The 25,694-nt window shown below is 47.0% G+C and overlaps 9 protein-coding genes across 9 annotated transcripts; 4 read left to right on the forward strand and 5 right to left on the reverse strand.

Moving 5' to 3' along the window:
- Window positions 1–814: 814 nt before the first annotated feature.
- On the reverse strand, window positions 815–3,848 carry ATNIH1004_006403 (uncharacterized protein; the record flags this gene model as incomplete). Its single annotated transcript, XM_033571035.1, has 4 exons — window positions 815–1,230; window positions 1,290–1,479; window positions 3,170–3,790; window positions 3,840–3,848. The coding sequence occupies 4 exons, from the start codon at window positions 3,846–3,848 to the stop codon at window positions 815–817; spliced, it is 1,236 nt and encodes a 411-aa protein (XP_033427067.1).
- A 788-nt stretch (window positions 3,849–4,636) lies between these two features.
- Window positions 4,637–5,953, reverse strand: ATNIH1004_006404 (uncharacterized protein; the record flags this gene model as incomplete). The annotated part of the gene is made up of 1 exon (XM_033571036.1): window positions 4,637–5,953. One exon carries the CDS (start codon window positions 5,951–5,953, stop codon window positions 4,637–4,639), a length of 1,317 nt encoding a protein of 438 aa, XP_033427068.1.
- Window positions 5,954–6,381: 428 nt separating this feature from the next.
- ATNIH1004_006405 (uncharacterized protein) lies at window positions 6,382–7,447 on the reverse strand (the record flags this gene model as incomplete). The annotated part of the gene is made up of 2 exons (XM_033571037.1): window positions 6,382–7,130; window positions 7,198–7,447. 2 exons carry the CDS (start codon window positions 7,445–7,447, stop codon window positions 6,382–6,384), a joined length of 999 nt encoding a protein of 332 aa, XP_033427069.1.
- Window positions 7,448–11,048: 3,601 nt separating this feature from the next.
- Window positions 11,049–13,172, forward strand: ATNIH1004_006406 (beta-N-acetylhexosaminidase; the record flags this gene model as incomplete). Its single annotated transcript, XM_033571038.1, has 1 exon — window positions 11,049–13,172. One exon carries the CDS (start codon window positions 11,049–11,051, stop codon window positions 13,170–13,172), a length of 2,124 nt encoding a protein of 707 aa, XP_033427070.1.
- Window positions 13,173–15,299: 2,127 nt separating this feature from the next.
- Window positions 15,300–17,492, forward strand: ATNIH1004_006407 (uncharacterized protein; the record flags this gene model as incomplete). Its single annotated transcript, XM_033571039.1, has 6 exons — window positions 15,300–15,485; window positions 15,537–15,711; window positions 15,765–16,200; window positions 16,681–16,863; window positions 16,917–16,956; window positions 17,001–17,492. 6 exons carry the CDS (start codon window positions 15,300–15,302, stop codon window positions 17,490–17,492), a joined length of 1,512 nt encoding a protein of 503 aa, XP_033427071.1.
- A 1,492-nt stretch (window positions 17,493–18,984) lies between these two features.
- On the forward strand, window positions 18,985–19,803 carry ATNIH1004_006408 (alpha/beta hydrolase; the record flags this gene model as incomplete). Its single annotated transcript, XM_033571040.1, has 2 exons — window positions 18,985–19,392; window positions 19,465–19,803. 2 exons carry the CDS (start codon window positions 18,985–18,987, stop codon window positions 19,801–19,803), a joined length of 747 nt encoding a protein of 248 aa, XP_033427072.1.
- Window positions 19,804–20,053: 250 nt separating this feature from the next.
- ATNIH1004_006409 (uncharacterized protein) lies at window positions 20,054–21,486 on the reverse strand (the record flags this gene model as incomplete). Its single annotated transcript, XM_033571041.1, has 6 exons — window positions 20,054–20,367; window positions 20,454–20,541; window positions 20,618–20,888; window positions 20,952–21,075; window positions 21,140–21,260; window positions 21,313–21,486. 6 exons carry the CDS (start codon window positions 21,484–21,486, stop codon window positions 20,054–20,056), a joined length of 1,092 nt encoding a protein of 363 aa, XP_033427073.1.
- A 411-nt stretch (window positions 21,487–21,897) lies between these two features.
- On the reverse strand, window positions 21,898–23,277 carry ATNIH1004_006410 (class I SAM-dependent methyltransferase; the record flags this gene model as incomplete). Its single annotated transcript, XM_033571042.1, has 5 exons — window positions 21,898–22,171; window positions 22,305–22,431; window positions 22,500–22,747; window positions 23,055–23,119; window positions 23,170–23,277. 5 exons carry the CDS (start codon window positions 23,275–23,277, stop codon window positions 21,898–21,900), a joined length of 822 nt encoding a protein of 273 aa, XP_033427074.1.
- Window positions 23,278–24,139: 862 nt separating this feature from the next.
- On the forward strand, window positions 24,140–25,528 carry ATNIH1004_006411 (uncharacterized protein; the record flags this gene model as incomplete). The annotated part of the gene is made up of 4 exons (XM_033571043.1): window positions 24,140–24,316; window positions 24,616–24,989; window positions 25,052–25,116; window positions 25,194–25,528. The coding sequence occupies 4 exons, from the start codon at window positions 24,140–24,142 to the stop codon at window positions 25,526–25,528; spliced, it is 951 nt and encodes a 316-aa protein (XP_033427075.1).
- Window positions 25,529–25,694: the final 166 nt, after the last annotated feature.

The raw sequence follows: 25,694 nt of genomic DNA on the forward strand, positions 1-25,694 counted from the left end.
ATATCTCGATGAAATGGCATTCTTTTTATGGGATGAGTTTGAAGTAGAAGTAGCCACATCTAGCATTAGCCGTGCGCTGAAGCGTGAACAGTGGTCAAAAAAGAAGGCCAAGAAGCAAGCGAAGGAGAGAAACCCAGACCTGCGTGATGCATATTTTCATCTTATATCTGATTTTCATTCATATCAATTTGTTTATGTGGATGAATCCGGATGTGACAAACGGATAGGATCCAGAAGGACAGGCTGGTCACCTCTTGGGGTAACCCCAACCCAAGTTGCTAAATTCCATCGTGGCCAACGGTATCATATTCTTCCCGCATATACTCAAGACGGCATTATTTTTTCTCGCATATTCCAAGGCTCAACTGACGCATCATTCTTTGAAGATTTTATCGAGCAACTTCTTCATCATTGTGGAAAATATCCTGCTGCTAAATCTATTCTTATTATGGACAACGCCTCTTTCCATCACTCTGTGAAAATAGAAGAAATGTGTTCGCAAGCAGGGGTTTTACTGGTATATCTGCCTCCGTACTCACCAGATCTAAATCCAATTGAGGAGTTCTTTTCCGAGCTGAAAGCCTTTATCCGACGGCATTGGCAATCCTATGAAGACAATCCCGAGCAGGGATTTCATTCCTTCCTAGAGTGGTGTGTTGATACCGTGGGAAGTAGGGAACAAAGCGCAGAAGGGCATTTCCGAAATTCCGGCCTGACAATTGAAAGATTATAGTGCACATATTGTATTTGTAAGACGCCCTTGTTTTATTATATTTACTAACCAGTTGACTGTTATAAGGACCATCATGCTTGATTATACTGGCCAGACCCATGTTTTCTTTAACCAATTTTTCTTACATTCTTCACCTTGGTTCCAGATTGATACGGACTTATTCATGATCGCCACGAGCAAGTCATACGAAAATTGAGGAACCGATTTTAAAAGATCGTCTTGAAAAGCCGCGGCTTCTGCTTCATCCGCGCTCCGTAGTGTAGTTAAGTGGTCCATAGTAATTTTAACAACCAAATCTCGCAGACCTCGGTCGTTTTCGGGAGTTGAGTTATAGATCTCGAGAATTGCTTGAGGGAACGAATTCGCATTCAACCGTTGAACCAGTTCCTGTTGAACATTTTGTCGGGAAAGAGCTTTCAGGCCCTGTATAAACAGACGATCTGCAAGTGAATACATCAAGATGTGAAAGGAAAGGGGGTCCGATGTACACGCTGGTTCTTTGGATAAGTTAGAAACTTGATTTAAATTGGCTAGCAGCCCTTCGCTTTCTAGTTACTGTAAGTAGACGGAGTGTCTTCACCTTCTTGTAACTCAGAGGACTTGGCAAGAATGTTCTCATCAGAGACACATGCATCAGATACTGGGACATGAGGGTCAACCTGATAATCCAAGGTGTAGAGGTATTCAATCATCTGCTTCACCAAAGCCGGCTCCTCATCTAAACTAATCTTATGGGTGGAAGCCTCCTGTATAGTATTAGCATGTTAGCTAAACACGGTTTTATATGCTTGCGTTTCTTCAAGGCCCACCTTGAATTTTCCATCACAAGCTTTGGCAAAAAAGTCGGACCGTGTACAGACTATACTTCGATGGACGGCATAAGATTCACAGCCACACAAAATAGTCAGATCGCTATACTTCGAGTTATAACGTAGGCTAAACTCTAGTTAGAAATTATTTATAATTCCAAGCATCGACAAAATACCTTGCCAAGGCATCTAGAAGTTCTCGACCGGGGATAGTGTCCTGATACTCCTGAGTTATATATGCATGCGCTGATTCTTGTTTGCTATGAAACGGGAGCTTTCTTCCTTTTTTTTTCGGCATAATTTAAAACAACTTCTTTTTTTTATCTTTTTTATACGTGCTGTTGATCAGTTGATTGTTATTTCTGTGAGACAAAATCCACGGCTGCCAACTCCATTATATGTTGATGGAGGGGCATTCACTCTGTGTGACCTCAATATGTAGTCACTCAGGAGTTGCTTGATTGGATAGGTTACAGCGGGACCGGATTCAATCTGAACCCGAAGCCAAAGCTGCACTAGTCAACCTGAGCTTCATAGCAACACTCAAGAAGAGTCGATGACAAGTAAGTCAATATTCGACTTGAGCGGGGTTTTTCAAAAACATACATGCTTAATATACTTTTGACAACAGTTCTTACCAGAAGAGCAGCACTTCTGTTAGAATCAAGGCGACAAAAATAAGACACACGTGATGACTGGACCTGTACAAATCTGTTACATGATCTAATTAACTTGGCAGAGGTGGGGTGTTTGGAACCTCAAGGGATGTTTATTACCTATGCGTCGACACGGCGCTTACAGTCCTCATCACATAGGCTCTTAGGATTACAGTAAGAAAAAAGGGCCCATGCATCTCTCCACCTTCCTATATGTTATTGGACATTTGAGACTGGGCCCGGGCACCTACAACCCGATACTTTGCCAGCGAGAGAAAATCATGCACTCCTCTCATGTATGGGGTCTGCGGCTGTTGCTTTTGTCCAAGGAGCACGTTTTTCTAGCCGCCTGTATTAGAGCAACTATAAAAGGTCACTTGTTCCATCATGCATCTCAATCAAAATCATTATCTGAATTTACTCAAATCCTATCCTTAACAATAAGCGAGAAAAAAATGTGCGTCGATTACAAAACAACTACGATCTTTAGTCAGGGATGTAAAAACCCAGACTGCAACAAATACAGCATTGTCCCTGGGCCTGACTGTCCTGACAAACCGGCGGTCGGCCCCAGGAGTACTTGTCGCAACTATGAAATGCGGCACGGGGCATCGAATAGAGTAAAGGGAAAGTGTCCTACCCATCGTTAGGTAAAAAACCACCTCGTTGTCATCTTATGCTTTCTAATTCATCTTTAGGATAGCGAATAACCTGCTATATTTCCTAGCGCCCAGTAGCCGATGCTTATCAATCGTCTATCATTAGTCAACGCCAATCAAATTCTGGTGAACTGTAGGACCCAAATTACCATTCGGAAGGATAGATTAGACCCTGGCGAAGATGTGCCTGAAGTATGAAACAGATGGAATGTCCTTAAAAATATCTGACGCTCGTTCGTACTCGCACATCCAACACTTTCGGATGACATTCTTCCATTGTTGATCCTTTAGTCCATCTAGTATTGGAAATACTTTTTCTGAAAATAGGCGCTGGACTTCTTCTTCTTCCATTCCCTCGTAAGGTTTCTTGCCGAGAAAAATCTCATATACAGTAGACCCGAGGGCGAATAGATCGCTCTGGATAGTATTTGGAGAACCCTCATCCCGTGGTAGAAAGTGGGAGGCGGTCTCCATGACAATGGCCTCTGAACCCTGTAACGACGACCCGCCAAAGTCGGATAATCTTATATTGCAATTTTTGTCCACCAGAAACTGACAAGCGCTAAGATCGGAATGAATAACGTCTTTTCCGTGAATGAAGACGACAGCCTCGACAGCCTGCCGAGCAATTCGACATTTAGCGTGGCTAGTCAAGGAGTTTTTCTTCAAATAGGACTCGAGGTCGCTATTACACTCATATCGCAAGTCGACGAAGTCATCGCTCCAGCTGATACACCGGGCAATACGTTTATGTTTGCCAAGGTGGCTATAGACGCGACCTTCAATTTCGAGAGCACGAGTGCTATAGATGAAGGATTTATCTAACGGAACTTTCCGGACGATTTTATTATTCAGCTTGTGAACGATAGCGAATTGACCGACACCGATAATGTTTTGTTGGCATGGTTGCTCGATTTTGCGGCGGAGTCCACACTATTTAGCAATCAGTATTTTATAGGATATCAGTTTTTTCATAGCATACTAAGACCATTGTGTGCAGAAGTTGGCTCGTTCAGGTCAACAGATAACTCATGTGAAATTCCTTTCCCACTTCTGGTGAAACAGTTCGGAATTCAACTTGACCCTATAAAGCCACGTCTTTTGGAAGAAAGTAAAGCCATGTATAAAAGAACTAGAAAGTAATTTCACTCCTGTGGCTCCTGTTTTGCTTTTTATGATGGTTGTTTAGGAAATCAGGGGTACTATTCAAGGGGTTTATGTTTTCACCACAAACTCACCGCTTAACTTGGCTCATCGCTCGGGTAAGGATCGGCAAATGGTCTACTCACTTCCGACCACAGAAGATTGTCTTCCATAGTATCTTGACCAACGCACTTCTTCTGATGATCATAATTGTGAGCGCAGTGCCATTCAGGTCTAGAAAAATAAAATGTTCAGCCGGCAACAAAGTCTCGAATACAGAACCTCAACAGAAAATGCAATCTTTACTGCGCCAGCAGTTCCAAAAGAAAACAATGCCTTTAGCAGGTCATCAATGACATTTGATTCTTATCACTAGCCGTATTCCCTGAAATCTAAGTCTCTAGGGGTCCAGAAATCTCGAGAGGACTGAGATTCTTGGACGTTGTATCTATAGCCGCTTTTGCAGCAAGATGTCCAAGCAAGAGGCGTAAGACTGCGACGGCAGAACATTAATATTGATGGGTGGGTATTATCATATTATTATTATAATACAGTGATCATAAGCTGGAAAAAGATAATGCATTTGCCAATGAAGGCGGTTTCTCTAGTATATAGATGCATGCTGTATAACACTTGCTAATCCGAGATGTCCTCATAGTCCTCAGCCCTTTTGCTTTTACGATGGCTGAGCCATTTCTTAGTATCGCTGACAAATCTGTAGGCGACACCAATTTTCACACCCTCTTTGACGAAGAAGTCGGGACCAATGTTGGGGTTAAGAAGCTGACCAAGGTCAAGGCAGTTTTCCAACACTACGTCACGCGCTTTCCGAATATTTTCCCTGAAATTCTCGGTGCTTACTTGTGTTAGATGCCAATTGGTATATTCTTCCACCGCGACTTCAATTGGCCCAGGAATATCCACGGAATCAGCCTGAGTAGAAGGAGTGGTTTCAGCGTAATTGTGGGGAGTTATGGATGCCTGAGTCGGCCCGACATTAATATTAATTGGAGGGTACACTGATCCACTTGCGGAGCGATCCAGGGCTTTCTGTCGTTTCTCGGTTCGCTGCCGCTCTTCTGCATACAACTGGTCTCGGATAGTATCGGGAATGTCGTCATGGGTATCAAGGATTCCCCCTTGTTGCACATATTTAACTAGGGCTCTCATATGATGCGTTCTTAACTTGTAATGCTTTCTTCCCACTGGATCCAGCCAGCAGTACTGTCCTTCGTGGTGACATGGCGGCCCAGGGCAACGCATTTTCCTATACACGTCCCGCCAAACTGAAGGTTGTCCAGAAGAGTCTTCAGCGTTTACTTGATCATCAAGGTCACGCAGCATTCTGTTGGTTGTTGATGTAGTTCCTCTTTTGTCAGTTTTTGAGGGAGATGGGTTGCTGTCCTCTATATAGTTAATGGTTATAAAAAGTCTGAGCTTCTTGCCCTGACGAAATAAATTTTCCCACTGTAAGAGTTGCTTCTCTACAGATGTCCAATTAATATCTGTGTTTTCAAAGCGCTTAGTAAGATCACGTTGTGAACGATCATTTACAGACACAATAATAGTAGTATCATCTGACCGCACTCGTTGATTACGAGTTTTTTTGCGTTGCACAATACGTTCAGCCTTCTCTTTTATCTGTTGCCAGTACCAACTGGGCCTAAAGACCAAGTCTTGTTCGGTATCCTTGGCTAAGAACCGATTATTGAGAGTTACTTTCCACTCAATAAGATAATATATAGATGAAGGATGATCCTCGTCATATGTGCCTCCGCTGTTGAACTCAGCCTCATCAAGGAAGCCGAGACGACCAGAGCCAGTTCGACGCAATGGGGTGGAAGGTTCGCCATATGTATGGTTGGGGGAGGGGCAATATACGGATGGCGTACGTTCGCGGCCGAAGTCACCAGGGGTAGGGGCATACGATGGAGTTCGTTCCCATCCACTCATTTGAGTGGCAATATCGTTATTAAATGGGGTAGAGCTTGTTTCCCCAAGGCAATAAATTCCGCCGAGGAGCCTAACATTGGAATCATGTGCTGTCAGCTTTCACAGGGTGCTTATCATAGGGGAAGACTAATGCTGACAAGCCGAGAAGAATAATAAGCAGGGCCATTAGTGGTACACCACTCAGTAACTTCCTGCACAACTCAAAGTACGTGAAATGCCAGATAGGAACAGGAAGGTGATTGTTGACAGTTTGTCGCCACTTCTTGCGGTTTGCGTTAGTTTGCATAGAAGCTTCCAGTCACCCGTGGATCGCTCATACAAGCCGGTACACAATTTTTACATGACATCATAGTATTATACTGTTCCAACAATGACAGGTATTATTCGGAACATAGTTAGTCCTTAATTATTCCCTATATAGTTTAGCGCTACTTGGCATTAGGGTTTGAGAAACAATCAAAGAGTATAAGATGGTGACGCCGCTTTTGCAAGATAGTGTACACGCTAGTAGCATGGGAAAACTCATGGAGCGAGATGGCAGCCTGATCCAGATAATTGCACTGATCACTCTCAGCGGGAGTCTCATAGTAAGCCTGGCAGTTAACGACACGGTTCTCAGTTGGGTAGGTAATAGCAGCGATATTACCACCACAGGAGTCCTGGCCTGTGGGCTGGCAGTAATAAGTCAAGGTACCCTTTGAAGTGGCCTCCTTGGCGATAGCATCCAAACGGTCCGCAACCTCCGTCTTATCAGCCTGAGAGTCGGACATGAAGAATTTCTTGAACAGGCCGGTCTTTCCGTCACGCGCATCCTTAGCGCCAGCGGTGGCCATCTTCGCGGCACGTTCGAGCGCGGCCTTCACTTTCTGGCTGTACTCGCCGGAACAGTCAAGCGTGGCACGACTGGTGAGGCCCTTCTTAGCCTCCGGGGCTTCGAAGCTGATCTCGTTGGATTTATAAGGCACCATGATGAACTTCTTGGGGTCGCTGGCGCGGGTGTACTCGAGGGAGCCATCGGCAACGACCGAGTACTTTTCTCCGGCAGTTAGATCATGCGAGTCGGCGACGTCAAAGACGGACTCGATGGTCTGCTTGCGGGGCAGATTCACAAAGGCATCGTTGGTCAGATGACTGTTGACATAGGTGACTTCGGCACCGTTGAAGGTGGGGTTGTGCTCTGGTAATACACGAGTTAGTCATGCACTGGGTGGGCTGAAACATGAAGGATTTGGGAGCTGATATACTTTGACCGGTGACCTGGACCTTCTTGGTGGGATGGTCATTGTCAAGGATACTTCCACTCTTGACGAAGCGGAGGTCCTCATTGCCATTGTTGGTGATGTAGGCTTTCACGGTGGAGTTCCCAATAGCGTCGAGACGGACGTCGATCAGGTCGTGAGCGCCCTGTGGGGTATCCGAGGCCTGCCTCGGAAGAACTGGCTTTCCAGTAGCCAAAGTAAGGAGTGGGAGAAGCTGAAAGAAAAGAACGGCCATGACGAAGGAACGACGGGGAAAAGAAGAAAAAGATGAAACGAAAGAAGAGAACGGATGTGTTGGCAAGAGACAAGATGTAACAGACGGACATGGTGATGTTTATATACATTCACTGCTTCTGGAAATGCGGGCTAGCAAAGATGAGAGGTATATCGACCGATAGAACCATCCGCGGTCTGTTTCACCGTTGAAGGGAGCGGCACAAGGAGCTCCAGTGGACCTGTAGTCCGCATCCAATGGACAGGGTCTTCCAGTGGCTTGGCGATGGGGAGTCGACGGGGAGATGCCGCTGTATCTCTCTCTCTAGGATACTATTCACTGATCGAGGAAACAATGTGACTGTGTACCAGAGGATGGAGTGGAGTCAGGAGCGGCATCTGAATGCTTGGAAAGCTTCAGGTAAATGATTCGGGCTGAGGCATGATCTAGGCCTGCCCATGATGCGAATATAGGCGGCATAGTATTGACTCGAAGTGAAAACCGCCTCTAACATGGAGACCATCAGCCCTACACCGGTGAATGTAAATCGTCATAACGGCAGAAAGAATGTTACTCCGTGGACCCAGGTAAGAACTAGCGTATCGGAAGCATCCGGTGTCGAGATTAAGGAGGAAAGAAAAAAAACATCAAAGTGGACACGGCAACAGGTGTGACGTCTTGGCGTGTCAGGCCATGAAAATTCAGGACACATCAGATACCATGAGTACTAGTACCTTCTAAGCTTAGTCCCGGGAAGTCTTGATTTGGGTCCGCAGTATTTTACAGCTTACTCTGTAGACCGTGCCAAAATATCATAATCTATCGTGTTTCATAGTATAACTAGGCATCAAGATACCTAGAGTAGCAGAAGCTAAGGTATATTATTATTTCTAAGTGTCCTGAGTTCTAACCGGATTATATAAAGAATGTGGGTTTCAAGTCTAGACTCCACACAGCCCACAGAGCTTGAGACAGAATTTCCTATTATAGTTAGACCAAACCGAGGCTGGGGTCAGCTCCCCCATACAAGCCATTCGGAGAAATTGTACTATATCCTGCGGCAAGTTGAAACACCCAAGGAAGGATCAACCGGCGCTTCCTGGTACGGGTTAGGTAACACTACAACATCTTGGCGATTGTGGGGTACCCGATGGATCTGCTGGAGAGAATTGGGTAATGCAGGAGAAGATCCTCGTGTCAGAGGTCTGATGTCGGACAGTCGAAAGAGCAGGAGGGCATCCGTAGTGATTTAATTTAATTTACATGCCGGCGCTTCAGGGATAGATACGGGGTGCTGAGAGAATTACTGAACCACGGTCAGGAGCTGATTTATCCAGGCCTAGAAGATTGATTACGCATGTGATGGACTGATGAGCTAGTTATTTGTGATCAGTTGTAGCTGTGGCTCGGATGGACAGGTTGTAGAGTATATCCAAGCAGGGATCCATTACCAATGGATTTATCATCCGAGGATTCACGGAACGTGTCCGTTCTGATTCGGACGGAATCAGGATTCCACGAGATGGCTTCGAGAGTAGTATCCTTCTCTGAGCGGGTTGGGTTGTGATTGCGAAGCATTTGTCAAAGTTACGAATTATCGACTCAAGTAGCAAGTCTGAAGGAAGTCTAATCAGGCAGCCATGATAAGTTGAGTAAACATGAGTCTTGTCTTTCTTCCTTTAGGAGTTAATTGATATCCATGGACGGTAGATATTTGGTGGTGAACTTATCCGGAGAAATGTAGTAGAAAATATGAGTGGTTTGTAGGATGGGTCAGTCAGGTATGAACTGAGTGATGACTCCTCAATCTGACATGGCAGTATTAACCGCTCTTGAGATACTCAAAGATAGATAGATCAACATTGAAGTGATCCCGGAAATCCGAAATTTCAGTTATTCGCTCAAAAGGTTCAGAGTATAGAACACAGAAATTAGCGAGCGAAGCACCACTGCTATCCCGTTATTTTCAGAATACTAGATAAACGTTAAATAGATTGCATGGAGCCGTTACAGATTGCTTTACTACCCGCCCTTGGCTGCATTCCTTTTTCGGTGACCGGCCACACGGTGTTTCAGTGCAAGACATTTGCCGCCTATACGAGATACGTACCATCATACTTCATTCTCGGATCGTGCAGAATTCAGCCACCGTACCAGAAAACAAATCACCGCGCTAACGGCTAATTCTTTTCTCGGAGGCTGCAACATAGGCAATGCTGACAGAGCATATACAGCTGGAGAGTGCATCACAGCAAGACTCGTCTAGCAGTGACTAAGTGGGACTGAGCCGACTTAGGTCAAAATCCATCTTACTGAAGCTGGACATATCAGTAAAACTTCCCTCCGTTTTTGTTCCCATATGAATTGATCCATACGGTTCGAAGCTAGCTTTTGTCGGGGCGCAGCATGACACTCGTCGCTGCGCCTCCTGTCTAGATCTCCAACTCTCTAGACTCTGATCTGAAGGTTGTATAGCGATGCTTCCAGTATTTCTCCGTCCAGCTTGAAATCCTCATCCCGCTGTTTATACAGAGCAGACTGATGATAGACAAATCCTCCTTGCAAATACTTCAGCATGAGATATCCGCTGCCCCCTCTTCATCCGGACACTCTGCAAAAATGACATGATGCAAAATAAATCATAAACACCTGGAACTTCTTTCATGGATCTTCGTGTACAACGGGGCTCCTCCTTCTGGCATCCTCATTGACAATTCCCCGATCCGCGATCCGGTGCGCAATCTGAATGAGGTCGTCGCAGAGGGACGGCCAGGTCTTTCTTGGTGCAAGAGCTTCATCAAAGATGGCCCTGGGATCCCAGAGCCAGCGGCTTCAGCCGAAGAACCGAGAAACAGGACAAGGTGGATGGTTCGAATATGTGGATAATTTTGACGGTCAATTGTTGATCGCAGGGGCTTATAGTGACATCGATATCGTATTACCGACCACATGCGGACGCTTGATGATCACTATGAGAATTGCTCAGCTAGGGAACCCGACGGACAGAAGACATTATTCAGTTTCGAACCTGAAGGCTTTCCCTGGTATCATGAAAAATGCAGGAGGGATGTCATTTTAAGCACGTTAAGGCGTATCTGTGTTTGGGATAACGCACGGACTGAATTGCTGAGCTTGGGAGTCCGAAGTTGGACTTCTTACAAACACCCACACTGTATTTCCTAGAGATACTCTAGCGTTGGACTTGATTTTAACAAACCACGAGAGATGATTGATAATCGGACAAGCGGAAAGAGGAGTTGCCAAGAGCGTGCACAACCACGATTGAGTCAGGGATGCAACATCGCTGTGGGAGTTACATTCTGCCATGTGGTACCTCGTGGGGGAGAAACCCTAACAGCTCCAGGAAAATGTCAGCTCCGGGGAGCTCATCAAAATATATCACCACTCGTTGGCCTTGGCCCAATCCCAGGACCAACATTGCCTTGGCAACCGCCCAAGAATGCGACTCGATAAGCATTCGGCGATCGGAATGCAACCTTGTCACCCCCACGAAATGCAACCGTCCGATACGAACCGATGCGGAGAGCTCTAAATAATATAGTAGTATATGATGCTATAACTAACCCCCATTCCTCCCCCAAAGCTCTCCAGATCATCCGCCATGCGCTCGACACTTCTCCTAACATCATTTGCAGTCGTCTCGGCGCTGCAATCCCTCCCGCCGGTCCAATGGGCCCCAACCGGCCCTGAGGACTTCAACATCGCTGCCGTGGAGCGGACTATCTATATCCGTGACCAGTTTGCGTCGCATCGGGACCAAGGTGGACTGACGCTGATTCCACCGTCGGCCTTGGAATTCGCCCAGACATTCAGTCAGGACCTGAAGGAAGTCACCGGCTCCTCATGGGACGTGCAGACGGTGGATGTCTTTCCCCCCGATCGGACGGGTATCTTCCTGGACCAAGTGGAAGAGATCTACCGACATGAATTCATCTATGAGAATGGCAAGCCGACAGAGGAAGGCTACGAGCTGGACGTGCAGTCCGACCGAGTCCTCATCCGTGGATCTGGTGCACGGGGGATGTGGTGGGGATCGCGAACTTTGCTGCAACAATTGCTCCTCGCTGACAAGAAACCAATCCCCTCAGGTCGAGTCGTGGATGCGCCGTCGTTTTCCACACGGGGATTCCTCCTCGACGCCGGCCGGAAATGGTACTCGCCCTCGTATCTCAAGGACCTGTGCACCTACGCCTCGTTCTTCAAGATGTCCGAGTTCCACTACCACACCAGCGACAACGTGCCGCTCAGTCGCGGCCACAACGAGACCTGGAACGAGATGTACGCGCAGTTTGCCCTACTCCCGGAGAGCCCCGAGTTGCAGGGGATCGTGCAGCGACGTAACGAGACACTCACGCGGGCGGACTTCGAAGATCTGCAGCACCACTGCGCTCAGCGGGGTGTCACCGTCATCCCGGAGATCGAGTCTCCCGGCCACTGTCTGTTCGTGACGAAATGGAAACCCGAGCTGGCGCTGGAACAGAAGGACCTGTTGAACCTATCCCATCCGGATACCATCCCTCTGGTGAAGTCCATCTGGGCGGAATTTCTCCCATGGTTCCAGACCAAGGAGGTGAACGTCGGCGCGGACGAGTACGACCCCACCCTGGCAGACGTATACATCGACTTCGTCAACGAGTTGGCTCGCTTCGTGGACGAGACATCCGGCAAGAAGGTGCGGATCTGGGGCACGTACGAGCCGTCCGAGAACCGGACCATCTCGAAGGACATCATCATCCAGCACTGGCAGTACGGACAATCCGATCCCGTCGCCCTGGCTAACGAAGGCTACGAGACGATCAACTCGGAGGACTGGTGGGCGTACATGTCTCTGAAGAACGATCACACGCCTATTTTCCCCGCAGCGTATCCTCAGTTCTTCAACAACACCCGACTGTTGAATTTTGCTGGCATCCAGGGCTGGCAATGGGACCCCTCACTCTTCAACCCGTTCAACGCCAGCGAACAGCCCAACTTGCACATCGTGAAGGGGTCCATTCTCGCCGCGTGGAACGACAACGGACCGGACGCAACCACCCAGCTAGAATCCTACTACGCCTTCCGCAACGGCATTCCCACCGTTGCGTCGCGCGCATGGTCAGGCCACCGCGGTCCTCAACTCGACGTGTCCAGCCTATCGACCTCAGTGGGTCTCTTAACCGGCCGTGCGGTGGCTCAGAACCTGGACCGACAACTCCCCACCAATGACACCAACCCGGATAGTCCTCTCTTCGACTGGACGGCATTCCCGTCTGACAAGCGGGACGACAAAACCCGCCTCGGAAAGGGCAGCAAAGGAATGAACTACACTCTTGACCTTGACATCACCGGACCCTTCCATCTCTACTCTCCCGACGTCACCCTTGAACTCTCCCCCGATGGAGCCCTCACCTTCGTCTCTGACGGATGGAGATACCCGCTCCGCTCGATCGAGGAAACCGACGGCTTCGACGAGGGATATCCGGGACGTATCTGGGTGAATCAGACGGCATCGACGCACGAGGAGGTCCAGGTACCACTGTCCGGGCGGATCACGATCAAAACGGATGTCATCGGTGGGAGTCGGGTGTGGGTGGATGGGAAGTTTCAGGGACGGTTTGAGGTGTTTGTGTTTGGGGGGAAGAATAAGTTGTTCTCGTGGAGTCAGATGGCGTTTGTGGCGCCGCTGGAGTGGGTGAAGGGGGGGGTTAAGAGGTTGACGGTCAGAGCGTTTAATGGACAGCATTAGTACTGTAGATGAGTATTCCATGCATATGTATTAATTTATGGCCAGGATGGCTGTACATATGGACAATTCTAGCTGGATAAGGACTGAGAAGTTGAGACGCAGACATTATTCCATAATTTGTATCAATATTAAGAATCTCATAGGCTACTGGATACTATGTTCCATATAAACCCTTAGGTTCAAACAATATATGAACACAGCCAGGAAAGTACATATAAAAAGGAAGTCTTAACAAGTCACCCTAGAAGCATTACAAAGTTATAGCAGCATGCACAAAGTTAGCATTCAAATTCTACCTGAGTTGGTTAAGTTTAATCTGAGGAATGTTCCCAGCGACATGAACTACTTCTATTGATCTGTAGAGAATCCTATCTTATAGTGACTGTCTGATATAGTGAATTCTCTTCCATAGAACCAAAGGATTGACACGGCCTTGGGCAGAAGGCTGTTACTTATGGAAGGTATTTGAATTGGGAAGATGCGATCTTGTGCCATGTCATTCTTATATACCTCCACGCTCGAGTACTAACTTACCTACATACGCGCATCTTTTGCCTTCTATACAATATCTTGTTGTTTGGGGCTTTAGTCTACTTAAGAAAATCAACCAGAAGGTCCCCTATCCTCGATTGCATAACTGAATCGTCACAGGAAGTAGTGGCCAGGACGCTTTTCAAAGGGATATAATAATAAGCTTGTTGCTTATTATATAGTTGGAATGGATGCTTCAAGAAAGCGTGCTGATTCAACATATAAATATGCCTTATATTTTGAATTTCTGGCCCGCAAGGTCAAGGAATATAATATCCATCCTAAAGATATGTATAGCATGGATAAAAAGGGGTTCTCTTATTGGAGTATTATCCAAAGGCAAAGGAGCCTTTTCCCGACAAACATATGGAGGGATCAAGCAAGACTCCTGGATGAAAATAGAGAGTGGGTTACTACAATTGCTTGTATCTGTGCAGATGGAAGTTTTCTTTCTCCAGGTCTTATATACCAGGCCATTTCATGCAATATCTAGGATTGACGATATGCCATATTTGATCAGGAATAAAAGAAGACCCTGAGGCGTTGGCGCCTTCTATTTTTTAATGGTCATGGATCTCATATTACTATAAAGTTTATTAACCTCTGTGGTCAGAATAAGACCCTTTTGGCTATTTATCTACCTTATTTAAATCGTGCTTTGCAGCCGCTTGATGGTTGGATCTTTGGTCTTTTATTTATGGCGTAAGTAACCATTTGGAGAAATTTTTACACGAATGCCAAGGTCTAAGCTATACTACAAAACAGGATTTTTTCGACTCTTTTGGTCAAGCTGAGAAAAGGCTTTATCAAGCAAAATTATTAAGAATTTATGGAGATCTGTTGACCTATATCCTTGGGTTGCGGAGATTGTTTTGACTGGTTTACTAGAATAGTGGAAGAAAGGCCTTCTTCTAGTTCCTCCAACTCTATTCTAAAGGCAGAAGACTGGTGCTGGATCAAAAAGCTTTAACGAGTTGCTGCCAATGCTTATGACCAAAAAGTCAAAAAATTGAATAATACAACGTCCACATAGAATATTATTTTTAAATTACGCTGCAGAGACTTAAGGATGCCTTACAGAATAAGCAAAAGAATCGCCGGCGTGGGAAACCTGTTCCAGTACAGTCTCCAGAAAATGATTATGCTGTCTTTTATTCTCCTGAAAATATCCAGCAAGCTCAGGATCTCCAAGCGAAAAAACGCTAGCCAGATGAATAGAGGTGTTAAAGAGGGAACTCCCCCTCCAGTAAATCGTCAAGACGGCAAAAGCATTGTAGCTTCTTTATAGCGCATATTTTATTACTCAAAAAGATCTCTGTATAATATTTAACATGTGGTTATGTGGCTTCAATTTTTTTGCGGGGGAGTGGGGGGGGCTGGCCACGAAAATCGGGGGTTTGCTGATAATACTGGGCGTCATGTGGTAACCCACGGTAACGGACAACTGGACTAGTTCAATATATGTTTTGAATTTCCATACAATACAACAACTACGGCGGACTGATGTGTCCAAATGATCAAACCTAAATTTACAACAACAACGACGACGACGACGCCAAATCATAACAGAATTCATAACCCATCTACAGTACAATCATGGTGCCCATTGACCTCGGCCACTACTGCAGCTCAACTCTGCAGACTGCGCTGTGGCAACTCTATCAGAGTGGAAAGCACACCGACCTGACCGTCACCTGCGGGGTGCGAAAATTCCACGTTCACAAGGCGGTGGTTTGTGCGCAATCTTCTTTTTTTAACGCGGCGTGTGGAGGAGGATTCAAAGTGTGTTCTTCGAGCTTTCTTCTATAGGTACAGTTTTAATACAGGGAATAGGAATCCCTCGAAGGATGTATCGATTTACCTGATGATGACCCAGACATGGTGGAGCGGCTCTTCCAGTTCCTGTATTTGGGGAATTACTCGGACGGGGAGTATTTCGACGAGATGCCGTCAATTCCTGCGATGATGGAGGCAAAGGAGGTTGAAACGCTGGTGAAAACCAAGTCCGGTATGTCCCCTCCATATATATGTTCTGTATGAAATGCTAGAACTTTAGAATAGATGCTTTCCTAACCACCAAAATGGAAGACCCTGCCAACGACGTGGACTACGTACCGGAGGAACCTGACCCGGAGCCTTTAGAATACGAGTCAGGATCTGATGACGCCGACGACACTGACGACGCTGACGACGCTGACGACGCCGAGGACGCCGACGAGGCCGACAACACCGACGAAACCGACGACGCCGACGACGCCGACGACGCCAAACCAGACGCAATGGCCGCTAAGACTGAGATCACATCCGTTCCACCCATCTCTATATTCACATCATTGCGTATGTACGTTATGGGAGATAAATACGACGTCCCTGCGCTACAGCTTCTCGCGAAGCAGCGATTCATGCGCACTGCAGAGAATAACTGGCAAGTCTACAACAAGTTTCCGGACGTGTTGGATGAATTGTTCATGACGACTGCATCGGACGATCCACTACGGTGGTGGATTTGTTCTCTAATAGAATATCCATATATGCATGAGCAGGGGATCAGGGAGTGGATTTTACCGGTTGTTGCGAAACATGGGGATTTATCACTTAAAATTCTGGAGACTATAACTGATCGTGTGCAAACGAATAAAGATATACTCTTGGTTGCACAATTGAAATCAGATAAATGAGCGTCCTGATTTCTGATTCTTACTAGACACCACCTGGGTCAGATATTAACCAATATATGCAAGGGACAATTTCTACTTTGTCTATGGAAATCTCCATATTGTACTACTTCTAGACTAACGCCATCCCCACCACTGATGACGTGCTTTTATGCAGACAGATAAATAGTCAATTGACCCCTCATCCAGAACATACAAGAACATAAAAAAAAAAAAAATAAAAAAAATGTTGGACAAAAAATCTCCCAGGACGAACCCATCGTCTACCCGAAACAAAAATGGTACCAATGGTTCGCGCCCAGAGACACCCCTGCGGAACGACGTCTGATTCTCAAGCTGGACGCCCTGATCATTGTGTTTCTGTTTCTCGCGCATTGGGCCAAGGTGCTCGATTCGTCCGCAACAAGTACCGCCTACGTGAGAGGTATGAAGGAGGATTTATCCCTGTATGGAAATGAGTTGAATTATCTGAACACCGTGTACATGTACTGTTCCACACTAGACCAATACGACAGATTTTCCATGCTAATATAGATAGGGTTGAATTTATCACAATGCAAATCCCACTGACCCTTATAGTTAGTTTCCTCTTCAAGATAATAATATACTCTAACCATGATAGATGACTCGTACCCCAATCAACATCTTCCTCCCCACCGCCGACCTTCTCTGGGGCATCTTCACCCTGGCCCAGTACAAAGCCACCAGCGTGACAACGCTTTATGCCCTGCGCTTCTTCGTCGGCGCACTCGGCGGTTTCTTCTTCCCCGCTGTGCAATGGTACCTTGGCAGCTGGTACAAGCGCTCCGAGCTAGCTCGACGCGGAGCCATCTTCTTCATCTCCAGCCAGGTAGGGAGCATGAGCTTGGGGTACATCCAAGCAGGAGCGTATGAGATGGCTATACATCATCTGTACTTCCCCTTCCTTGCTTTATATATTATAAATAAGTGGGTGGGTACTAAGATAGTAGGTTTCGCATGTACCATTCCCATTGCTATACTTGGATTCTTCCTCCTTCCCAGCACCCCGGATCATTCCCGACCTCGATTCCTCAGCGAAGCTGAAATCCACCTCGCGCGGGAGCGCATGAGAGCAGAGCATCTTGAACCATGACAAGCGTTCAGAATGGCACGAGTGATTCGGATGCTGAAAGGGTGGCGACTCTGGGTCCTCGTGACGTTTGCATTCTTCTTCTCGCAGGCAGATGGGGCCAGTTCGAATAGTGGACTCCCGCACGTGCACCCGTCACAGAATAAGGCTGATAATCCTCATCTATACTTTTTCTTTTTAATTGTGTGCCTTTAATATTATTGCTTATATCAACTTCTTATCTAGGTTATCTGCCTTGGGCAGATTTAGAGGTGTCTTTACCCCATAAGCTAACAAGCTCTTTAGATTCCGCTTAATTAAATAATTTAAGCAGTATTCGACTACGTAAGTCGTCCCAACAATTTGATGTCTAAATCCTTAATTAATGTATTGGAATTGATCTAGCTGTAGGTAGTAGGGGCGGTGGAGGTAGTTGTTTTATAGTTGGGAGTCACCTAACTTTCTGTAGTCTTTTAAGACTCCTGTAGAGTTACCTCTACTTCTTCATTCTTGTTTTTAGACTTATCTAGTGCTATATCTCTAGGTTTGCTGTTTAAATCCTCAGCCCTTAATAACTGAAGCATCTGTCCGGAAGGTTTAAAAGCTTTCTTTTTGATTAAGTCCTTAAGAAATGGCTTATTTGGGTTCTAAAGTTGTGATTTATTAAAGATAATGTCTCTTGCCTTATCTATCTTTTTTTGCTTCGGTAGTCAAATCTTTTAAATATTTGATGAATATGTTGAATATCAACGCGAAAACGCGTAATCTTCCAAGTAATAGAGGTAATTTATATTAACATAAAAATTATTGTAAGACAAATCAATATACAGAACGACTAGTCTGACCACCCTACCGTGCGGTATGGGTGGCTATTCGGTAACACCCGAATACCTCCTCTGACGAGACCTTGATCAGATACCTCAAAAAAAAAAAAAAAAAAAAAAAAAGGGAAAAAAAAAAAAAAAAAAAAAAAAAAGGGAAGAAAGAAAGAAAAGAGAGTAAAGCCATAGGATATTAAGCTTCAAGGAGGGTCGATATCGAAGGCCCAAAACGGGCCAAAACGGGCCACAACAGCGCGAGGAGACCGAGACCATTGCGTTCGTCCAGATTCCAGCCGAAGAGCTCGGGTATAGCCTATCTCGCGTCTGCGTCAAAGTTTGGGATGGCCCCATAATCCCGCCCCTCTTAATCTGCAGTCATCTCAGCGCTAACCCATTCCAATATGCATTATAGATGGATATTTTCATGTTACGACTAGTAGCCTCCTAGCTGTATTTCACAAACTGTACTCTACATGGTCTTTACTGATGACGATAAAAGACTGTATCATGCCCTACCTTTTAGCGTAATGGTTAGTTTGACAGTATTTGACGAGGAGGCAACTTCCCTGGCTGTCTCCCATACAAGAAGGAGCCATTTAAACCAACCCCCTTAACGGAACAACAAAGCCAATATCTAACGCTCCTCCTTTGTGCTATATCCGTGTTCCATTTCCATTCTCTCATCTCCAATCGCAATGGCTAAACCGGCTCTCATTTTCGCTCCTGGTGCCTGGTACCCTCCCACAGCTTTTAACCCCATCATTGAGAAGCTCACTCCCCATGGCTATACTTGTGACACAGTCGCCTTCCCCTCGATCCAGCAGAAACCCGCTGTTCAGGACCTCCACCAGGACATCGACGCCGTCCGAAGCCTCGTGGAAACCAAGGCCGACGCAGGAAAGGATGTGATTGTCGTCTCCCACAGCTGGTCTGGTCTACCTGTGAACAGCGCCCTGGATGGCCTGAGCAAGGCCGAGCGTGAACAGGATGGTAAGGCCGGCGGTGTCATCCGCCTGGTCTTTATCTCTGCGTTTATTCCAGAGATCGGACAGAGTCTAATTGGAGCTTTTGGCGGTACACCTCCAGAGTGGTACATTCGTGATGTACGTCCCTCTCCAGATACAGTAGATGGCATGCGATGCGGGACAAGCCCTGAAGCTAAATTTGGACAATAGGAGGAAAACGGCACCGTCTCAGCCAGGGATCCAGTCCCTCTGTTCTTCCATGACGTCCCGGATAGTGACAAGTGGGCCCAAACCCTGCGCCCCCACGCCTGGGCGACAAAGAATAGCCCCGCCATTAGCGCGGCCTATCTCTATATCCCTACCTCGTACCTTCTGTGCGAAGATGACCGCGCGATCCCGCTGTTCGTACAGGAGTTAATGGTTGAGAAGGCGCGCAGCCAGGGCGCGCAGATTGTCACCGAAAAAGTCAAAACCTCGCATACACCCTGGTTGGTGGTTCCTGATGTCGTCGTGGAGTATTTAAGGAAACAGGCGGGAGAGGCTTTGTGATTTGACTGGGGGGTTGTCGATCTATGATTAATGTGAATAAGGCTACATCCGCAGGTGGAAAGGTACATGCCGTAACTAATCAGACTGGTCGGTAAATTACGTACAATTCCCGCGGTAGTTTATACAATATACTTGAAATTGGCAACGGCACTTGGCATTGGGAAAATCATTAATGCAGGCCACAACTGGTACTACAGAGAGAAGTGACTAATTTGTTCAATTTCATAAATTCAATCCAGCAACTACCTACCTACAAAGACAGCTCAATTATGAAATCTGAGCTCGACGATGATGGGTCTAGAGGCTCCATTTTACCAATCCGCAGCCCAGTCGTTTCTAGTAGCTGCCGCCAATGAATTTCCGTGCGCTCCAAGCCCCCAAAGGCCATCATGCTAATATCGATATAAGATATGTACAGCGGGGCATGGAGATTTGGCATGACTTCATCGACAATAATAATACGGGATGCGGGCCCCATCGCGGACATGGTATTGCGGAGGATCTGCTGGGATACTGTATCGGGCCAGTTGTGGAAGATGTGGCGGAAGAAGTAGATTGCCGCACCTGCAGGCAGTTAGTTTCGTTTTATTTTCTTTCTTTCCATCCCCCCTTCTTTGGAAGGGAGAGGCTAAGGAGAAGGGAAAGCATACCTTTGACCGGCTGCGGCTCCAAAAAGTTGTACACCATAACTTCGACACCTCCGTCCGTTCCAAGGTCCTCAATGACCTTGGGTAAATCCTGCAGGATAACTCGACCCCGGGGTTGGACTGCGTTCGATACTTCTCGCAGTGTTTCCCCCCTGACCCCCACCCACATCTACGAATGCGACCTCTGCGTTAGAGTCGCCTTGCGTTAGGAGAGACTGCAGCAATGGCCGGAGACGAAAATCGGACATTTCTGACGAAGCAGATTGAAACTCGAGAAAGATCCTACGCTGCTCTGGTTCGGACTCCAACCACTCGAACATGGTCTTATCTGTGTCCCGGGCGAATCCAAACAACGATGGGCGATGGTCTGCCGGGTTGTCGAAATTAATGGAGGATAGATACTCGGGGAGCGACACCATTACCGATGCTGTTTCGGCCCTGGGATTTATTAATCCTTTTTTCATTTATTTTATGGACAGTGAGGTTAGAGGAGAGACTGACATTCCCCGGACAACTGCCCGAATCTTGGGGTTTCGGAGTGCTTCGGAGAGTGAACTGTGGGCGTATGATTCTGGCCCTGTTTGAGTGAAAATTCCCAAAGAAACCAGCGTGCGCATTATGCGGACTGGACTAATTAGATGTTGAACCCCCGGCCAAAGCTCTAATGCAGAAGTATCGAAGATACATACCCATAAGCAAATGGTCCACCGCCGTACAGTTAGCGAGATCTTGTGCGGTGGTCGCTCCATGGTCGAATGCGCCGAAGAGATTAATCTTAAATGCTGTTCGCAATATCGCATTCGCCACGGGCTATTATTCACTCTTAATCTTGTGAACCAGGCTCTGGAATGGGCGTCATTACCGCCTTTGCAAGATTCCTTAACTCAATCTCAGGCTTTTTCAACGATGCCACGAGATTCTGAGCAGCCGCCAGCAACCGGGAGTGAAGAGCGGCCTCTATCGACAGAGGGGCCAACACCCCAGGGGCACTTTCTAGACGGCGGACCAAATCCAGAATTTCGTCTTGTGCTGTCATTGCTCTTTCTCTTCGACGGTGGTTTCAAAACTGATGTTGTCCAGGTGCAATAGAGGGCAGCCGTTTAACCTGAAATACTCGGTTATGTCGGCCTGAATGCCCTAGGATACAGCACAATACACCAGGCATTTTACGGTAGGTTACGGCCCCCAACCAAACAGAAGTTCGATTTGCCAAACATGGATAGTATCTATAAACAAACGCCTCTAACTTTTGTAAGCTGCTTATTTCCCTTCAGCCGGATGTGTGGGATTGGCCAATGTAAATCGTACCGACTTGCCTACCTAAGAATGATTAGATGTCGTCGTCGTTGACGACCCATCCCAGCTCCCCGAAGGATGACGACCTAGTTAACTAAATTCAGACGGTATTTCGTAATTAACTGACAGGACCTAGGTCGACACAGATAAATTACAATGCTTTCCTGCCGATCGTCACTTCCAGTGTAAAATCAAACGCCGCGCCATTTCGACCCTCGTCACCCGCTTGCGCAATCAGGCTACGGAATTTCGGACCCGCAGAATTTGCAGTGCTGTTATCCATGCCGAGATAGCTGTATTCCTCGTTAGAGTTGAACTGCAGCTGGCTCCAGAATAGTCGGCTGTGTGGTGTGATCGGGTACAGGTCCTTTCGCACCTCGACTAGTTCCTGTTGGGAGAAATAATCCGGTAAACGAGGAACCCATCTGTGTAGGGGGGTAGAGGTTGGATTAAATTAGCCTGTGAAGCAGATTCTAATGGGAAGAAAACGATGAACAAAAGAAACTTAAAAAAAAGAGAAAAAAGAAGTTCCAAGAGATTCATTGCATTTCAACTTACCGCCCTAGTCCAGTATCCACCATCATATCTCGCATCGTCTGCATCGCCGAGGCTTTCACGTTCCCTATGGATTTCACAGACCATGATTCTAGATTATGTTCGGCCCATTGAATCCAACCTCCGGGCTCTAGTTGTAGTAGACGTTCATTAACTAAGTGGGGTCATTGTCGTCGACCAAGACCAGGGAACACCCACTCAGCATTTTCACCAGATTGCTCAACACAGGAACAGGGTCGTCGTTGCGAATGACGACCAGAAACAGACGAAGGTGGATAATGTCATAGACACCGTAGAGGTCCTCTGGCAAGGGCTGGTAGATGTCAACCGAACGAAGGGACGTGTTATGTGGCAACGACTGTGGATGTGGACATTGGTCGAAGGAAATATCGAAACCGTCGATTTGGGCGGCCGGATACTCGCGACTGATATCTGTTATCCATATGCTGAACCAGTGTTAGCATTGAGGACCGTGAGCGAAATCCAATTGGATTGATTATTGTTATGACTAGTATACCCGGTTCCCGTTCCAATGTCCGCAATACGTATACCCTCGCCATACTTGGGCACTGGAATTCCAGGGTGCAAGTTCGATCCGACTGTATCCTTCCACAGGTAGTGTTGCGCGTTTAATCTGAGACTGGTAGTGAGCTAGCTATGCCTCCCTGCCAATCGTGTACCTAGCACTGGCCCTTACCGCATGGAAGACAGGTAGTTCCGTCGAAGAGGGTATGCATCTTCTACCGAAGTCACCATCTTGACTGGATCTGCTGGTAGCCGAGCTCTCTGTCCGAGTGGACCAAGATAGCGAGAGTGTTCTGGTAATAGAATATAAGAACAGTGATTCTAATTCAATATTATAATTTACTGCGATTCCGCTACTCCCCACCCTCCGCTCGGGCTGCTTAGCTTCGCCGCAATCCCCCTCATTGCCCTGACTCAGGATAGTTCCGTATCGGCTGATACTGCGATCCATAGCTACCTATGTGTTATCAGCCAGTCTTGATAGAGGATGTCATCGGTGCATTTTTCCTGTGTTTCCATTGGCTCTAGGCCTAACCTAGTATACTTACCTGGAATATACAGTCTCTTGGTAATTGAGAAATTGATCTAATTTCTTTCTTCCTGGTACCCATAGATTATCGTTCCGTCTTGTTTCGGATGACAAAATGGGGGCCATTAGGACAATGCCGTACAATATGTATTGTAATTACGGTCTTTCCAGTAGCAAGAAAACAGTACAGATGTGTAAGATTCGCTGACGTCCATCACATTTATTATGGGGCCCTCAGCCCTCAAGGTTTGCTGATCTTCATATGGTTCATGCAGTTGCATCTTGACTGTTTGTCGGTGGTGCCTTGTACAGTGGAGCAAGAACAATAGCGCCAATGCCAACACTGGATTCCATCTTGTAATAGACGAGAGACAAGAGCTTGAGAGTTGGGGTTTCTCCGTTCTGACACCGTAGATAGTAGATAGACAGTGCCCCAATCACAATGTACTCTGGAGTACTCACTGCCTGTCAAAAATTTAGCCCACTATCGGTCCTTTTGTCCGTGATTCGTAAAACTAAGCACTCTCTTTGGCCGGGGTTTCATCTGAACTTAGCCCCTTGCCTTGGGGTCCGACTTTGTCTATGTGGTAATCAGCTTTATATGCTGTCCATCAGGAAAAATGTGGCACCAAACTCTGAATTCGTCTTCTTGTTCGGTTGTATGTTCTGATCCCTGATCGCTGAATAAATTGTGCTGCGTGATCAGCTCGAAAGAGGCACCCCTGCTGTCCAGACACTGCAATACTGTTCCTCCCGTCTGTCCGTCTGGACATGACTCCGCATCATGGCTTCTACTCCGAATACTACCGTTAATCTTCAGGAGAGTCAGCAGGGACCGACGCTGGGCGTCATTACTACGTTCGTAGTGTTGGCAATTCTGGCAATGGGCTTGCGATTATCATCGCGGCGGTTAATGAAACTGCGCATCGGACTAGATGATTATCTATGCATTCTTGGCTTGGTAAGTCCTACCCCTTGCACTCATCGAGAGTCAAGTCAGTCTCACATTCATGCTGCCATACATAGGTTTTCACTATTGGGTGCTTCTCTCTTTCTGTCACTAGTATGTTGTTGTGGAAATAACGCACCCTCATCTGCTAGACTCTGCGAACTGACCCCTTCCCTTCTCTAGTGGTCAGGCTAGGGTCCGGGTTGCATGTTACAATCGTCCCGGAAGAAAACTTTCCCAAGTACCTTAAGGCAAGAACTTCATTGTCCTCTCGTCGTCGCTGACAGGCTCGCTGATTCTGGTCGTCCTAGTGTCTCTACGCGTATCAATTGGTTTATGCTACCGCCATCTTGTTCATCAAGACCTCGATCCTCGCCTACTACAAGCGCATCTTCTCCGTTCGGCCATTCCGAATCACCGTTTACATTGTTGGCGCCATGACCCTCTCCTGGTGGATTGCTGTGGTGTTTATTTCCATATTTTCTTGCAAGCCCATCCATGGGTTCTGGGATAAGTCCATACAGCCCCGCTGCGTGAGCTCCAAAAAATTCTACATCGGCAACGCCGTGCCCAACATTATGACGGACGTGCTGATCCTCGCCATGCCAATTCGAATGGTCTGGAATTTACAGGCAAGCAGATCGCAAAAAATCTCCCTGTCATTTATCTTTCTGCTGGGTTCATTGTATGAGTGATTTACTTCTATTATTTTTGAAACCGGTCACATAGCTAATGCTTCCCTCTCAGCGTTGTGATCTGCAGCTGTGTCCGGCTCTCTGAGCAGTTCAAAGTGGACGATCCAGATTTTACCTGTACGTATATCCACATGCCTCATGTGGCTTCCATCAAGGATTTGTCCCCCTCCCTAATGCTTACTGACCCCCCACAGGGGCTATGAATGGTACCGTCATCTGGACCTCTCTCGAAGTGTCCTTCGGCATTATCTCGGCATGTCTTCCAACCATGCGTCCGCTGCTCAAGTGGGGCCTTCGAAAATTCAACATCTCAGTCAGCAGCAAAGGTACCGCATCGGAGTCCACGCGAGTGTATGGGGCCAAACATGGCTTTGAGAGCCTAGCGTCTGGGGGCGCCCCATACACCGGGAGTCTTGAGGCGGGGGTATCTAGAGTTACCCCCGAGCTGGAACGCAAGGATATCCCACTGGGGAAGATTTACGTCAAGAACGACGTGCAGGTGGGCAGCCATGTTTGGGACGATCGATGAACGGAGCATCCGGGATACGGAGTAAGGCGTTGCGTGTTTTTGGGGTCCAAGTAATATAGACAGTAAGATGTAATCGAATTGACCGACTCAGTCTGATTCTGGGCCCCCATCTCGGCCCCCAAAAACCCACTTTGCTGTACGGTAAGGCACCGGGCATGGATGATAC

Source organism: Aspergillus tanneri (genome assembly GCF_003426965.1).
Source record: "Aspergillus tanneri strain NIH1004 chromosome Unknown AapTan_4_pilon_pilon_pilon, whole genome shotgun sequence".
In the NCBI taxonomy this organism is placed as follows: Eukaryota; Fungi; Ascomycota; class Eurotiomycetes; order Eurotiales; family Aspergillaceae; genus Aspergillus; species Aspergillus tanneri.